Below are 18,042 nucleotides of genomic sequence, written 5' to 3' on the forward strand. Positions count from 1 at the left end.
GGCACCCCCCCCAGGGGCACGGGACACAGGACTTGGGGCCCCACTAACGGCTGGCTGAGCCACCAAGCCGACCTCTGGCTACAAAACTTACCCTGGGCCCAGCATGGCCGAGTGTTCCTAGGACCCAAGACCCTGCACCACCCCTACCGCCTGGGGCACACAGGGTCACCCAGAGAGCCGTGGGAGTGGGGGCACCCACAAGGCTGTGGGGTGGCTTCCTGGAGCAGCTGGGCCTCTCCCGGCATCTGACAGGCACACCCCAATGGTGTTCCACAAAACGTGAGGACGGTCCAGGAGTGAAGCTCTCCAGCATCAAACCCGAGGCGGAAGGCCTGTCCTCATCCACGCGGGGACAATGGAGACCCACAGGAGCAGTGCGTGGGGCCCACACTGGCACAGCGGGAACCGTCACTCTGCAAGGCTGCGGCCACGTGGGCAGGCCCTAGGTTTGCATCTGAGACCTCTCCCATATGCTGTACCTGTGCCCAGGGCCTGGGCTGGCTAAGACTGCGGGCACTTATGTCCAGACCCTGCTGGTGATGCCCACCTCCCACTCTCTTTCTCTCAATGGAAGAAATACACAAACTTAAAAGAGGAGGGGAGTGTGAGGGCCGCCCTGTGCACAGCGGGAACCAGGCTCTGTCACCAGAGGTGCAGACCTGGCGGGAAGCAGGGCGGTCCGCAATGCTGAGCCCTGTGAGCAGCTGTGAGTGGCCTAGAAAGCTCCCCAGCAGCCTACGGGGGGGCAGGCCGCCGTCCTGGATGAAGCAAAATCCTTTGGACGGCTCGAGAGGTGTCTGCTCTGGGGGTTCTAGGCAAGCCCGGCACTATGAGCAAGGCCGGCCCACGTGAACACAGCATCCTACAGTGACCCAACCACACATGACACACGCCAGGTGCCGTCTGGTGCAGGGGAGGGGCCTACATAGGCAAGGGCTGCCCCTGTAAGCCCATGCTCCAGGCCTCCCGTAGCCGAAGCCAGCGATCGGCACCCTAATTCGAAGGTTTCTTCCTAACTTAACCGTGGTGGGTGTGGTGGACTGCAAGGCAGGGACATGCACCTGGCACGCCCACAGGCCCTGCTGACAAGGGCTCACCAAGGAGTGCTCTGGGGGGCGGGGCCTGGGAGTTTCTGAACTGCTGACACTGCTCAGCCTCTCGGATGCTGACGGAGAACAAGGAAAGCCCTCGGTCCCCGCAGAGCTCGCCGCTGTGGACGCCCTGCCGCAGCCAGCTCCCCACTGTAAAGACCAGGAGGGCGACACGCCCGAAGAGGCACGCCGCGAAGACAGAGCGCTGTCCTTACGCTGCTCGGGTGCTCCCTGGCGGCCTCGAGTTGCAGCCTCACCCTCTGTGGCATCATCACGTCGTCCTGCAGGAAGACACACAAAGACACACGTGAGGCGGCTCCCGACACGAGACAGGCAGCCCAACACATGCACACACACGGGGCAGCTCCCGACGTGGGACGGGCAGCCCAACACACGTACACACACGTGAGGCAGCTCCCCTGACATGGGGACAGACAGCTCAACATGTAAACACATGAGGGGGCTTTCCCGACACAGGGACGAGCAGCTCAACACACATACACACACGTAAGGTGTCTCCTCCAACACATGACGGGCAGCCCAACAGGAATACACATGAGAGGCTGAGCGGGCAATGCAGACGTGACCCTCGGCAGTGCTGGCAGGTGTGAGGACCCAGGAGCAAGAACTCACATGTGACCAACCACCGGGACATGGGTGCAGCTGCCCTGGGAGCCGACTTGGTGTCATCCCTGAAGCTCCATCTACAGACTGCACACCCCTGCCGGCGCAGCTGAAGACGCGGGCAGGGATGCGCCCATAGCGTGGTTCAGCGTGGGCAGCCCAGCGTTCACACACCGCAGACGGGAAGCAGTGAGCTGTGCCTGCTTTCAAATGCCTTCCCGGGACACGCGCTGCAGCTGTCCACACGTAAACCTCCAAACCCAGAGGACAAAAGAATGCCTGCGTACCGCTCCATCTACTTAAATTCAAACTGGACTGAAGTCACATCATTTCAAAATGTGCCGTAGAGAGAGCGAGAACGTGGGACCCCACGGTGCTGGCGGGGGGTGCTGAGCTGTACAAAGCTGCATCTGTTTACTGATGGCCTCCGAAGAGCACGTCTGCTCTGTGCATCTTGGTGGGTATGTTTTACTTCACTAACTGTTTAAAGTAGAAGAACAATAAGCAAAGCTTACTGTTTCATTTAAAGGTAAAAATAGAGCCAATAGAAGAACTAAAGATAATGCTTTTGGGAAGACACTGATTCTCAAATTGAGTAAGATAAATGAAAAGGCCCATACTTGAATTCCTTATTTCTGCAAAGTCACCCTCCCGCAGCCCAGTGGCGTGGGGGTGAGGAGAGGTAAGAGGGTGGCAGTGGGCTCAGAGAGGTGGCGATGAGTGGGGGAGGGGGAGGTGGGGCGGCCTGGCCCAGGCTGACCTCTGAGGAGGCGCATCTCTTGTGCCATTCTGGAGCTAGGAGCAGCTCAGCACTGTTTAGCGGGCCCTCAGACATGTCTACAGAGGGCCAGGAGGTAGCATGGTTGTTAAGGTGCTGGATCCCATGGCCAATTCCATAGGTTCCAGTCCTGGGCTCAGGGGCTTGAAAAACACAATTGGGTGCATGTGTGTGCCCAAAAACCCCAAGAGGAGAACGAAGAAACTACTGCAGCCTGGCTATCCCCTGGGGGTGACTTCTCACTCTTCCTCTCTCGGTCTCTCTCCAGTGAGTGCACACACCCTCTGGCAAAAAAAACTAAAAAAAAAAAGTGTGTGTGTGTATGTGTGTATGAATGTGTGCATGTATGTGTGCACGTGCGTATGTATGAATGTGTGCATGTGTGTATGTATGAATGTGTGCATACGTGTACGTATGAATGTTTGCATGTGTGTATGAGTGTGTGCATATGTGTGCATGTGTGCATATGTGTACGTATGTGTGAGTGTGTGCATGTGTGTATGAATGTGTGCATGTATGCGTATGAATGTGTGCATGTGTGTACGTATGTATGAATGTGTGTACGTGTGTATGAATGTGTGCATGTGTGTATGAATGTGTGCATGTGTGTACGTATGCATGAATGTGTGTACGTGTGTATGAATGTGTGCATGTGTGTATGAATGTGTGCATGTGTGTATGTATCTATGAATGTGTGCATGTGTGTGTATGAATGTGTGCATGTGTGTGTATGAATGTGTGCATGTGTGTACGTATGTATGAAGCTGTCCATGTGTGTATGAATGTGTGTATGTGTGCATGAATGTGCATGAATGTGTGCACGTGTGTATGAATGTGTGCATGTGTGTACGTATGCATGAATGTGTGTATGAATGTGTGCATGTGTATGAATGCGTGCATGTGTGCATGTGTGTGCATGTGTGTATGAATGTGTGCATGTGTATATGTATGAATGTGTGTATGCATGTATGCATGAATGTGTGCATACATTCATGCATGCATGTGTGTATGTATGCATGAATGTGTGCGTGTGTGCATATATGTATGTATGAATGTGTGCACTGTGTATGTATGAATGTGTTCAGGTGTGCATGTATGTGTGCATGCATGTACGAATGTGTGCATGCATGCATGTATGAAATGTGTGTACATGTATGTATGAATATGTGCGTGTGTATGAATGTGTGCATCGTGTGTATGTATGTGTGCATGTGTGTATGTGTGAGTGTGTGCATGTGTGTGTACATACACACATAGTCATCAGGAAAGTCATGACTCATTTTTGCATAGAAAAACACAGAAAAATGCACGCTGACTTTCCCGACCTAACAACTACTGCGGACACATGGACGGGCTTCTGACTCGTTTTGCCATGTACAAACCGCCACACACTCTTTTTGGTTCTGACCGCTCTCCGGCTGGCAACAGAGCAGCTGGTGTCTGTGGCCAAGGAGCGAGGTCTGCGGCCTGGCTGACGGGACAGCGCCGCAGCCTGGAGACAGCCACAGCATCAGCCAGGAGGCAGTGCTGTGCTGGCTGGCAAGGCCTGAGGCTGCGCTCTGGGTCAGCCGCAACACGCGGTGTCTCTGCCCATGGCCAGGACTCACTGCAGGAGCCCAGGGACAGGAGTGGCACCGCTCACTGTCACCCAGCCACCACTAACAAAGCATGTTTCCTGACACGGGACTGTCTGCTCCGCTGGCCAGGATGCCTGAGCGCCAGAGGGAGGGGGACCTCCACTCAGAGACACGGGCACACCCACTGAGCTGGAAGCTGAGGCTGTCTCCTGGCCACTGCAAACACGCACACAGGGGAGTAACTGTGGCTGGCTGGGGTGACAGGTCCAAGTTCCAAGGGGACACTGGACTAGTGCCCTCCAATGAGCTGAGGAGACGTGGCCAGGATGCAGCAGGTCCCTCAGGGCATCTGTGATAAGGGCCACGGAAAACAACCAGCACTCGATCCAGGCAGGAGGGTGAAAGTGTGGCTAACCCTGCCAGGTGGAGGGCCACGGCCAGCTGAAGAGCTTCCGCAGGCAAAGGGGACAGCCCCGGTATGAAATCAGGACCAGGGGGCCAGCTCCAGAAATGAGGATGGCACTGTCACGAGAACCTCCTGTTTCCTTACGAGCCTGTCGTGCGTGTGTGTAAATGAAGCCGATGTCGCGTGCGCGTGTGTAAATGAAGCCGATGTCACGTGCGCGCGTGTAAATGAAGCTGATGTCTTTGTTCGTTTTTTACTCCCTTATCACGGGACAGCTTTGTCCGTGGTTAAGTCCCATGTTCTCCGTCCTCGTCCTAGAAGCTAAGTTCGAGTATCGGGGAATGGGTCGGCACCACTCAGGGACGTCCGGGGGCGGGTTGGCACCACTGAGCGACTTGCCTTCGGGGGCCCTGGGATGGCTGTGCGGTGTTGGCAAGCTGCGGCCCTGCCGTGTCTTACTTGGTTTAAAGAGGCATGTAGGGTGCTGTGTGGCCCGGGGTGGGCTGGCGACGGCTAACTTCATGTGTCAACTCAAGGTGACTACAAGATGCGTGGATTAATGGCACACATGTGAACGTGGAGCCCAAATGCACACAGGAATGTGGAGACCAAATGCACACGGGAACGTGGAGAGCAAAACACACACGTGAACATGGAGAGAAAAATGCACACGTGAATGTGGAGACCAAATGTACAAGTGAACGTGGAGACCAAATGCACACGTGAACGTGGAGAGCAAAACGCACACAGGAACATGGAGACCAAAAGCACACATGAACGTGGAGATCAAACGCACACGTGAACGTGTAGACCAAACACACATGTGAACGTGGAGAGCAAAACGCACACGTGAATGTTGAGCCCAAATGCACATGTAAACGTGGAGACCAAACGCACACGTGAACATGGAGACCAAATGCACATGTGCACGTGGAGATCAAACACACACAGGAACATGTAGACCAAACGCACACGTGAATGTGGTGATCAAACACACATGGGAATGTGTAGACTGAAATGCACATGTGAACATGGAGAGCAAAATGCACATGTGAATGTGGAGCCCAAACGCACACGTAAACGTGGAGACCAAAAGCACAGTTCCCAGTCACAACTGCTCCAGAGATATTCACATAAAGAGATTCAAACTTTTCAGAACATGTACGTGATCAGTTTCCTAAAAATTACGAAGTGCTGAAGAAAGTGAAATCAAAGATGACCTGAACAAATGGCAACAGCATTCCCTTGGCTGGGCAAAACAAACATTTTTTAGGAAAGGTGGCGTCCTCTTCTAAGTCACATTTCTTACCCCCCCCCATATTTGTTAAGTATTTATTAAAGTCCAATATTCAAGCGTTAACTTTTGTAAGGAAGAAAAGCTCATTACTCTTGACTACAATCTGTGGCCTCTCATGTATGTGGTTACAACATAAACACTCCAAGTTGGGTGCCGGGTTTTTGTTTCTTTCAGTTATTATTATTTTTTAAACATTTTATTGTGATACATCATTTAGCTTCTAAAGAGAATTTACCCAACATGAAATACACCTCAGACCAGTCCAGTTGAGAATACTATACATGTTATCATCAACAGGTAATAAACCATTTATTTCTATGTCCCACGAATATCTTGTATCTCTCTTTTTTCTCTGATTTCCTTCCTTATACTCTTCCCCTCTCACATACTCCTTCCACACTGTTCCCAGTGTCCATAACTATTGTTGATACTTTTATGTCCTCCAATCTTTCAGTCTCTACCATAGAGTGTGGACAATTGGTATATGTTAAGTGGGGACATACAATGTCTCTCTTTCATAGCCTGGCTTGTTTCACTCAGCAATAAATCTTACGTATTTGATCACTTTCAATCAAATGCCAAGGTGATGACATTTTTTATGGCTGAACCGTATTCCATAGAGTCTATGTGTCACACTTTTTCAATCCATTCATCTGTTTGTGGACATTTGGGTTGGTTCCATGTCCTAGCAATTGTCAACAATGCCGCAATAAACATTGATGTGCAAGCACTTTTCCAACTAAGCAGTCTCCTGTCCTTTGGGTACTCAGGAGTTGAACTGTTGGATCATACGATAGTTCTATATGTAGGTCTTCAAGGAACCTGGCTGTTTATGTGTCTTCCTTAGAGAGTTTTTAACAGTTCATTTTTTCATCTTTTAATCAGGTTAATGATTTTTTTTCCAGATAAGCCACTTGAGTTCCCTGTGAATTCTGGTATCAGTACCTTATCTGAAGCATAGTTTACAAAAACATTCTCCCATTCTGAGGGCTGCGGCTTCACAGTAATTACTGTGTCTTTTGCCATGCAGAAACTTCTTAGTCTGATGTAATCCCACTTGTCTATTTTTGGGATTATTGCTTGTGCTTTGGGAGTCTTATTTAAGAAGTCTTTGTCTACCCCAATGTCTCCCGTATACATGTCTCAATGTATTTTCCAACAGTAGTTTTATAGTCTGAGGTCTTGGTTCAGATCTTTGATCCATTTTGAGTTGATTTTTGTTAATGGTGAAAGATGGGGATTCAGTTTAATCTTTCTGCAGGTTGGACATTCAGTTTTTCCAGTATCATTTGCTAAAGACATTTCCCTTTTCCCACTGGACTGTATCCTCTGTCAAAAATCAGTTGGCTGTATGTTTTGGGGGTTATTTCTGGGTTCTCTTTTCTAGTCCATTGGTCCACTTGTCTGTTTTGATGCCAATACCATGCTGTTTTGATTATCACAGCTTTATAGTAGGTTTCAGGGTCAGGGAATGAGATGCCAACCACTCCACTCTTCTTGCACAGGATTGCTTTGGCAATATGAGGTCTTTTATAATTCAATACAAATTCTATGATGGTCTTTTCTAGATCTGTGAAGAATGTCTCAGGTAATTTGATTGGAATTGCATTAAATATGTAAATTAATTTGGGTAGACTTGCCATTCTGATTATATTAATTCTTCTAATCCAGGAACCAGGGCTGTCCTTCCACGTTTTTGTGTCATTTTCACTATCTTTTTTAAAGACTTTCATAGTTTTCTTTGTAAAGGTCTTTGACTTCTTTAGTTAGCTTTTTCCCTAGGTATCTTATACATTTTATGGCTGAGGTAAAAGGGATTTCTTTCTTCAGTTCTACCTCGGTCAACTTGTTCGTATATAGAAATGCTATAGATTTTTGGATGCTGATTTTGTATCCTGCCACTTTATTGTGTTCATTTATAACTTCCAGAAGTATTTTTTTTTTAATGGAAACCGTTGGGTTTTCTAAGTATACCATCATGTCATCTGCAAATATGTTTTCTACTGTTCTTTGCTTATTTGAGTGCTTTCTATATTATTCTCTTTTTTTACTGCATTGCCTAAGACTTCAAGCACTATATTGAAAAGAAGTGGAGAAAGTGGGCTGGCTGCCGGGCTTTTAAATACTTCCAGCTACAGCCAGCTCTTTTTTTTTTTTTAATGAAGAAATTGAACACTGATTTTTTTTTTCAGTTTTGTTGCAAAGCTGTTACTTCAACTGTATTAAATAGTTCCAGCAAATGCACTCTATTGTGAAACTAAAATAGTAATGTTTTTTGACACTGTACAACTGACAAAAACTTCTCCACTCCCAGGTATTTCCAATGGAGAGGTCACTAAGTATTCTGACCCAAGTACAGCAATGGGCATTATCAAGACAGTGTTATAGAAGGTTTAGGGTGACAGTGTCATCACTAATTACATAATTTTTGTCAATAGTTTTTATCACAGATAATTTCAAGAATTCTGAATACTTGATCCTAGTCTAAGATTCAACAAATATTGTGAAAAAGATGAATTTTGTGTTTATTAGAAACATGATCATTAGAAAGTTAAGGGGTACTTCTTCCCAGTAGTGGTGTTCAGAGTAGTTTCTTTTTCTACTGATAAAGTTGCTAAAAGTAGCTATTTTAAGTTTTCTATCAGCCACTAATTAAAGAACACTATGATGGAATAAGCTGTTTCATATTACTTTATCTAAGGGTTCTACTTTCACTCAATAAACTTTACGAATTCTTCATATGCTTCTCACTCTTTAGTTCATCTAGTTCTGAAGGGTTACTCAGTGTCATCTTGGTCAGCCAATCTTCATAATAAGATTTGTTAACAAGTCCAGGATTTTCTGCAAGAGCTTCATTAATTTCAGTTACTTCTCCCAATAGAGGAAGAGAGTTCACTAGCAGCTTTCACACTTTCCAAAGAACCAAACTCATCTTGTTCGACCCTGTTCCACCTTCAGGCAGACTACAGTAAACATCTCCCAAAGCTTCCCGTGCAGTGCTGTTTTCTGCTGTTACTCATCCATGTGTCTCTGTGAATATACGCATCGACTGCAGGCTAGTCCTGTGCGCGGCCAGGACGCGTCCTGGCACATGGTTGAACGTGTGCAGCTCTAGAGAACAATCCCCTTCAGCAGAGGCCCAGCTTCCACAGGTCACCACTCACTACTGCTGTGCTTTTAGCCAGTTCTTTTTTCTTTTAATCTGGCTCATTTACATTTAATCACTGCACATCTTTACAGTGTACAACGTGGCTTGTCTTACTATGAATACGGTGTATACTAGTCAAGTCGAAGACATTACCAAGACATTATCATCAACAAATAACTTTTTTGTGTCTATTGAGTGTTTTGTTTGTTTTCTCCCCATCCCCTCCCTCCACCCCATCACGCCCCCATACTGTCTCTGGTGTCTACAGCTGGCCTCCCTGTGACTACACCTTCAGTCTTTCAGCCTCAGAGTGCAGACATCCCATGTATACTATGTGGGGACAGACAGATGGCATTTCTGACACGGGAGGCATGGGCCCTCTGCAAGCTCATAGGCCAGAGCCTCCCGGCCCTTCCCTCCTGAGCAGTCCCTGCCCTCTCTGGGGAGCACCGGTCCCATGGAGCGCAAGTGTCTCCTCTGGGTCGATGCCTGCACACCCAGCTTCACGCTTCGCTTCCAAGTCCGGGTCTGTCCCTGAAGACTCCAGAGGCAAGAAGTCAACCTCCCACATGGAAAAAATAAACCTCTGTGGGATTTGCTCACTCACAGGGAAGTCCCATTCTTACTGTAGACACCTGGGCCGATGGTGACATCAGCCACAGCACAGCAAGGCCCTCCCTGTCTCCAGGGAGGTGTTTTCCCTCAGGGCACAGCACGTGCCCACCAAGCCCCACTCTCTGAGATGAACGGGCTCCAAGTCCCCGTGCAGTCAGGCCAAGCCAGCCGTGGAGCCATGTCCAGAGAGCAGGCTCCAGGAAGGACCACGGGACAGCCACTGTGGCCTTTTTGTTTTTGTGGGGGTATGGTGGGGGGACAATAAATACCTTTATTACATGAACGAAGACAGGGAGGGTCATCTGCCTTCTGGGCCCTGCCCCGTGCCCCAGCACACAGCCATCTGCACGGCTGCACTGGCCTGTCCTGTACACCACGCCTGCAGGAGTGTGCTGCTGGGGCTGCTCCGAGACTGCCGGTTCGGCATTCTCCTTCCTTTCACGGTTTCTTCTGAAGTCTCTTTTTAGTTAAAATCTCTTCCTCCTTGGGAGTCAGCCTGGCCCCCTTCTTGCAGCCCTGGGGCAGCACACAGTGGGACTAGTGTCAGCTTTCACACTTCCCAAAGAACCAAACTCGTTTTGTTCAATTCTGTCCCAACTTCAGGCAGACTACAGTAACCATCTCCCAGAGCTTCCTGTGCAAAACTGCTGAATCCTCCTGCCCAGTACTGTTTTCTGCTGTTACCTATTCATGTTTCTCCGTGAATATCCACACCGCACACTGCTGGTGAGGCGTGCTGCCACTGGGCATGAAGCACTCTTCACTAGGGTCCCGGTGTAGACCAGCTTGTTACTGATACGTTGTATACAGCATCGACGATCCCTGTTTTGTGGGTACAGCACTGAGCCCAGGAAATGTTACCCACGTCCACCTCAGGGTGCGGTATTTGTTACTCCCCATACACGGGTTTTGTGTGTGCGGCAGGGGCTGATCTCAGCGCTGGCCGTGACGTCCCAGCTCGCACTTCCACCTCTTGTGGTAGGGCGTCCTCTTGTGTCTGGTCTTGTGGTGCTAGTGCCGGCTGTCCTGAGAAATACCTGGCTGCGAGGCCGGATGGGCTGGACTGACGCTCCCAGCCCGTCTTAACTACTTAAAACTAAACACGAAAGTCCAAACTCCACTTATTCACTTAACAAATGTGTCCTGAGCCTCACCACTTCCACGCTCTGGCCCCTACCTTCCTGCTCTGCCCCCATGGCACTGCCATCCTGCAGGGAGACGGCTGGTTCAGGGTATAAACGTGTAACGCTAAGGGCAACACACATGTGGGCAGGTCTGAGCCCTGGGGCAAGGTGTCCAGGTGCAGGCAGCTGCCCTGGAGCATGGGCGGGGGCATCAGGCAGGTGGATATGTGAGGGGTGCCGGGAGCCGTTGGGGGCACCCACGTGGGAGCGAGGGGAGCTCAGGCACCCTGGCACAGGCAGTGCCTGTACCCTAAAGGGACCTGCCCCAGGACCAAGAGCTGCACCTGCTGCTGGGCTCCCCATGCCGGCCCTCGCAGGCCCGTGTGCTCGGAGGAGGCCAGTGGGTCACAGTCCAGCGGCCTCCCAAGTCCAAGCGCAATGTCAGTGCGCCCACAGGAGGGCCCCAAGCCCGTGTGCTCTGCCCCGTTCTGATCGGGAATGTCCCCCTGTAACGGTCGTCTGTTCCTCCTGGACGTCGTCCCTCTCTGCATCTCTGTGCACTGAGACAACACAGCAGTTACACTCACAGCCTTCACTGCAGATGTCACCCGACTGTGCCCAACCAGGAACACACTGCAGGGCCTGGGCTCACGAGGAGGACACCCCGAGAGCAGGCACGAGTGCCTGTTCTCCACGCGTGGATGGGTGGCTGACTGGGGGCCCGCAGAGCACTCCCCTCCCAGATCTGCAAAACCATGTGCGGAGTTCCAAAACTTAACTACACACCCTTCTGGCCCTCTCCCAGCAGGAGGGGCTGTGACGCGGGGATAGGGAGAGTGTCGATCAGCCCGCTGGCACGGCATGGACTAGAAATGGGAAGTCCCTACGAAAGTGCTTACAGTGCTCGGTGCATGCAAACACATACCTGTATACCTAGATGTGATGCGTCTGCCCATAGGTGCATGCACACGTGCACAGAGGTACACACACTCCCAGCTCTGTCCATAAGAAGGGCTGGAAAAGCAGCACCCAACAGCGATGACTACACCGAGCACCCAACTGTGGCTTCCTGGAAGGAACTAGGACTCCTGAGAAACGCTGACTCCACCAGAATTCCAGGGAAAGCCCACGCCGAGCCTGGGGGGTTCCAGTGGACTGGAAGCGTCAGGAGCACTCAGGCAGGAACTGCGCTGAAGGATTCGGAGCTGGGCCTTGCCAGCCCACAGCGTGGACATCACAGCAATGACCGCAGAAACTGGTGACAATGGGACACAACAGACAAGAGTCCACGCTCAGGCCGACAAGTGAATGTAGCCCATGTGCCAAGGGGCAGGGCATGGGCCTGGCCTCCTGGCAGACACCACCCCATGGGTGCCCACGCCGCTCGTCATGCATGGCGATGGCCACGATGGGGCAGACAGAACCACGGGCTGCAGCGCAGGTGGCAGGAAGGCAGTGTCGCCTGAGGTGCTCCAGGCAGAGGAGCAAGACCTGGTCCCACCACGGGGAAACACGGACAGCTCGGGACGCAGTGCACTTTGCAAAAGCAGTCCCTGGGCTCTTCAGGAATGTCAAGAGGGAAACCAAGAAGGGCTGCAGAATGCCCCAGACAGAGGAGCTCAGAGACACGAGCAGATGCAACATGCAATGCTGCACAGGACTTTCTGCTACCGGACGCCACAGGGCACCAGCGAGTCAGCATGAGAGACTGGCGTTCAGTTCCCCGCCCAGGGCACCAGCGAGTCAGCATGAGAGACTGGCGTTCAGTTCCCCGCCAGGACAGAGGTGGGAGGGGCATGTTCTTCTCTGTAAGAAGCATCAACAGCAGGGCCGGCAGGTGGAGTGGTAGTCAAGACGCTGGACTTCCACATGGCTGACTACAGTTGGAGTTCCGGACCTGGCAGCTTGCTTTTTCGCTTTTCCTCTCTCGCTCTCTCCCTTTCTGGTTAAATTAAAATAAATAGATAAATAAATAAATAAAGTTAAATAGAGTAATTCTTTTTAAAAAAAAGAAAAAAAAAGAAACACAAACAGATGCTCTTCAACTTACGACTGAGGATATTCTGACAAACCCACTGATAGATTTTGATAAATCAAAAATGTGTCCAAGGCACCTCAGCTGGCCAGTGAGCCCATGAGAAGGCACACAGGTCACTGAACGCTGAGTGAATGTAAACTAAAAGCACCACAAGGGGCCGATGGCACCACGTGCAACACGACTCTGTACGGGCTGGTTCTGGGCTCACACGGAGATCTCCTTGTGTACCAGCTCACAGTGTCCACAACTGGGACTGGCTAGGGCTGCGAGTGGCCAGTGTCAACACGTGTGCATGACCGGGCGGGACTGGCTAGGGCAGTGAGTGGTCAGTGTCAGGACCCCGCTGAGGTGCTGCCTGTCCCTCTTGCTCTCATGGAAGAAGTAAGTGAACTTAACAAAATTCAACAGCTCCATTTCACATCTGCTAGGACAACCGAAACCCAGAGTGAAGACACCACTGTGGACAAGGAGAAGCCGCTGGACCCTCGGACACAGCTGCTGGGAATGTGAGGGGCTGCACTGCTTCAGAAACCGGCCCAGCAGTTTCCTTTAAGGTCAAAATGCCTTCACTCTGTGATTTCCCAGCTCCGCCCTAGCATTTTCCCGAGAAAACGGAACACAGCTCACAGAGAGACGGCGATTCTAACACCCTGCGGGAGACCACCCGTGCCTGTGATGGACGTCAGGGGTGCTCACATGCAGGCTCGAAGAACAAGCACTGTGCAGTGTCGCAGGGACCCTCGGGCCAAGCTGAGCACGAGCACATGACTCCGGACAGGCATGTGCCGCAGGGGCCCGTGGGGTGGGTGTGCAGCCGAGAATGCAGGGAGCACAGTGGGCCAGGCCGCTCCTGCCCACTCGGGGCCCCACACGCATCAGTCTGCCCACCCGCACACAACGTGCACGCTGAAGGTACTTCTACCTCGATCTTTGAAAGCTGATTTATTTCCAGGGCAGCAAGTGGTGTGGTAGTTGAGGCACTGGACTCCCACCCGGATGACAGCGATTTGAGTCCCAGACCTGGCGGCTTGCTTTCTTAGTTTCCCTCTCTCTCTCTCTGGTGAATGCACATGCCCTACAGCAAAATATTAAAACATAAATAAAATGAATTTTTTTAAGTTTACTTATTTCCTCCATGACTAAGAAACACAGCGAAAGAGGAGGAACTGCACCCCGAAGGGCCTTCACAGCACAACCCCCCAACTGTAAGCGAGTTCAGACCACAGTACACAGGACACGCCAGGCTCACACGGACACCTGAGCCCGGACCACAGTACATAGGACACGTGGGCTCACATGGACACCTGAGCCCAGACCATGGTACACAGGACAGGCCAGCGCTCACACGAACCTGAGCCCAGACCACAGTACACGGGACAGGCCGGGGCTCACACGGACCTGAGCCCGGACCACGGTACACAGGACAGGCCGGGGCTCACGGACACTTGAGCTCGGACCACGGTACACAGGACAGGCCGGAGCTCACACAGACCTGAGCCCGGACCACGGTACACAGGACACGCGGGCTGGCACCTCCCAGCAGCTGACAGCGTGCTGCGCAGGGGTGGGAGGCACGGCCTCCAGCGCACCCCTGCCAGGTCTCCCCGAGACGCCGTGCGAGGACAGGCAAGCACACCGTCCGTCCCAGGCACAGGGTGGCAGAGGGCCTGCCTTCACGTCCTCAGGCCTCCAAGCCTCCTCGCCTGCTAGCTCTGTGACCCTGTGCAGGCCCCAGGCAGCCACCGGCAAGGTTCCCAGTGAAGACAGGGAGGAGGCAGAGGGTGAAGACAGACTCACCGCTGTGGGATCCTGAGGGGCAGTGACGGGGCTGCCAGGGCCTCCAGGATCCCAACGCTCACGTTTTCACGGGATCACGTTTGCTTGTCTCTGAGGACAGGGGATCCGAACTCTGCGGCGACGCAGCACGCACCGGAGGGCTGCCCCTTCTCACCATCCTGTCTCTCCCACCGTTTCCAAGGCCAGGATGAACAAGCGTACAATCACGGCAGTGTCAGCCGGGGCAGTGCGGCGTACACCACGGCCAGGAAGAGGCACGCTGGGCCCTGAGGGTGGCAGTGACAGCCCAGGGTGTTAGGTCAGCCACAGAGCCCGAGCTCGGCGTTCACAGTGGGGCCGTCTCTCCAGCTGGAATTGGCACCCTAGATCGGAACGGACAACACTGGGCCCACGTTCTGGGACCCGCTGTTTCTGCTCGAGGTGGAGGACCGTCCCGGGGCCGCCTGACAGAGCTACGACCACCTGGACAATCGCAGCACGCTTCGCACGGAGAACCCGGGCCACCGCAGCAAGCTGCCTCCGAGGCAGGCCCTGAGGGCACTGGTAAAAGTGGAAAACCCACGAAATCTCCCGAGATCAGGGTCCCAATCTGTTCCACCACATTAACAACCCCTGCAGGTGCACTGTGAGTTTCAAGGTGGCGTGAGGTAACGGTCTTACTGTCAGCCAGGCAAAGCCGTGAGAGCCTCTGAAGACTTTCACCCTGTCCTCGGGAGGTCTGCAGGGCTGCTGTCTCTCTCCTCGGGAGGTCTGCAGGGCTGCCATCTCTCTCTTCTCACTGAAATCTCAGGGAAGGCCCCACAGTTCCGGCCTGGTGTGTACAGACCTGCCAGGAGCCCGGGCAGGTGGGTTGAGGGCTGGCCACACAAGGCCAGTCCTCTGCGCCCGACCTCTGCAGGGGGGTGGCTGCACCCAGCAGCAGCTACCACAGGTGTCCCATCACTCTGTTCAGGAAGCCGTACGTGTCACAACCAAGAAATCCGCCCTCACATGCCACCAAACTCCTATATAAAAGGTAAAGCCATCCCGTATTCTAGTCTCTCCGAACACAGCAACACAGCCACTGCCAGGGCGGAGGGGGGAGGGAGCAGGTGTTGTGGCGATGGGGGCTCTGGACCCCCATGGTCTGGGGAGTCCCGAAAGGCCAGGGCAGACCACGGTTTGAGTCCTAGACTTGGCAGTCTGTTTGCTCACTTCCCCTTTCTCCTCTGGTCAAATAAAAAACAACAAATAAAAGGATTCTGTAAATAAAAACTTAAAAATAAATGCCTCTCGGGAACAATGAACATGAGTTAGCCTGTGCTCAAACTGTGGAGCTCGAACCCGTTCTCTCATAAATTCATTGTTACAAGAGGGAAGGCGGAGTGTCTGAGAACACTGGAGCGCTCTGGAGTATCTGGTCTAAGCAGCAGAGCAAGAGGGACCAGCAGTTGGTGTAATGGCTATGTCGCTGGACTCCCACGTAGTTGACCGCGGTTCGCATCCCAGACCCAGTGGCTTAAACTCACGCTGGGCGCGTGTGCGTGCATCCCCAAGATCCTGAGAAGGGATTACGATGTGGCCATCCCCCTGGGGGGTGGTTTCTCGCTTTGTCTGTCTCTCTCTGTCTCTCTGGCGAGCGCACACACCCTATAGCAAAAACCTCTCCTAAAAAAAAGAAGCAGCAGAGCGAGAGCCCCAGGCAGCAGGACAGGGAGCTGCAGCACCTGGGCCACCCAGGAGAGGCCGAAGGACAGGGCTGTGTGACATGCAGACAGCCCCATGGGTCCAGAACTCCTGCAGAGGTTTCCTGGGACCCAGGAAGGAGCTGAGTCAGTGTGAGGTGGAAAGATGGCACCTGCTCTGAGTTAATTCAGCATAAACAGGAACTCTGAGCCACAGCTGACCTCGAGAAGGCGACCCTGATCTCTGCAAGAAATGCACAGGAGCCCTGGGGAGTCCAGGCACAGTGGGGGGCACACCAGGACCTGTCCTCCAAGTTCACGAGAAGGGGTTCCCGAGTCGAGTAGGGACTGACTGTATCAATTATATGCTCTCTTTATAAACACAGTAATTCCCTCTAACAGATTTGCCACAAGTTTCTTAACCTTGACGCTATTACCACACGCTAACTTGGTTGTAACTTCCCTCATAATAAACAACTTGAAGCTTCTTTGCACATAAGTCTTTTCGCAGCGATATACAGAAATGAAGTTGAGGAGTGCAGGGCGCAAGCACGCTGTCTAAGTTTACTAAGTTGTTCTCTCAGACACCCCAGCGGGGTCCTCATGCAGCAGCGTGTCCCTGCCGACAGGGCACCCGTGGGCTGTGCACCCAGGACCGCTCCACATGGGCCAGCAAGGCAGAGCCCCGCTGCACTGCTAGCCAGCCTCCACGTTGTAAGCACTTTTTAATTACAGATGGCAGGGGCCAGCAGGTGGCATGGTGGTTAAGGGTGGTGGACTCCCACATGGTGGACTATGTTCAAGTCCTGGACCTGGCAGCTTGCCTTCTCACTTGTCCTCTCTCTCGCTCTGTCCCTCTCAGGTCAAATTTAAAATAAATTTAAAAAGTTAAACAAAATGATTATTTTAAAAAATGAAATAAAATATTGATAACAAAATACAAGAGTACACTGTCAACACCAATTTACACCTTCCAAATATCTATATTTGTGTTCGATTACAAATTTTTTTACTTTTATTAAAATCTTTTTAAAGTGGGTTTTGCCTTAGGGCATGTGTGCTCATGGGAGAAAGAGCCAGAGACGGTGAGACGGCAAGTGCGAGCCTCCAGTCCAGGGCTGAGCCGCCGTCGGCCACATGGGAAGGCCACGACAGCATCGAGACACCGTCTGCTGGCCTGTCTTCATTTTTTAGAAGTCTGTCATTTTAATGTCCTTTCATGAGACCCCACGCCTGTGCTTTCCTTATTTATCTACGATTTTTCTTCATTTTCATATTGACTTGTTTCCAATTTTCCTATTTTAAAACTGCCAGAGGGCACACGTTCTCACCAGAGACAGAGAAAGGAACCCATCGGGGGATGGGCCCGGCACAGCCCCCCGTCAGGATGTCCAAGCACGTTCCTCGACATGCTGGGGCCAGGAGCTGCAGCTGCCACACCGTGTGGGCTCCGACCCCAGCGCGGGGCCCACCCTGGTGCCAGGGGCCCACTCGCGTCCTCACCAATTCTCATGGATTATCTCTGTTTATGGTTATTCATCTTTCAAGTTCCGCATTTGTCAATATCATCCAAGTTTACCTTCATTTTGTTCATATATTGCTCTCTGCTGTGTGATTTTTACTTTTTTTTTCTCTTGGCTTATTTTTTTTTCCAATTTATTTATTTGCATTCATTCACTGTACATCATTACAGCATAAAAAATGAGATTTTCCATCCAGAGTACACTGTATATTGTCTCAATCAAGCACATCAACAAACATGTTATTGTCAGCAAAGAATCTTCCATTTCTTGTTTTCTGTATGTTTTGCTTTTTTCCCCCCATCCTTGATTCCCTATCTCTTACCCTCTGCCATCTCCCACTCTCCTCCCTCACTGTCTCTG

The 18,042-nt window shown here is 51.7% G+C and overlaps 1 protein-coding gene across 1 annotated transcript in view; it reads right to left on the bottom strand.

Annotated features, from left to right (window-relative positions):
• LOC102492721 (UDP-GlcNAc:betaGal beta-1,3-N-acetylglucosaminyltransferase-like protein 1) overlaps window positions 1-18,042 on the bottom strand; it is a gene marked incomplete at both ends in the record, with an annotated part of 39,110 nt that overhangs the window by 10,539 nt on the left and 10,529 nt on the right. Inside the window, 1 exon segment of the mRNA XM_027773825.1 lies at window positions 1,307-1,372. Within this exon segment, the coding sequence (XP_027629626.1) occupies window positions 1,307-1,372 (66 nt within the window).

Source organism: Tupaia chinensis, unplaced genomic scaffold, assembly GCF_000334495.1.
Source record: "Tupaia chinensis unplaced genomic scaffold, TupChi_1.0 Scaffold000377_4, whole genome shotgun sequence".
Taxonomy (NCBI): domain Eukaryota; kingdom Metazoa; phylum Chordata; class Mammalia; order Scandentia; family Tupaiidae; genus Tupaia; species Tupaia belangeri.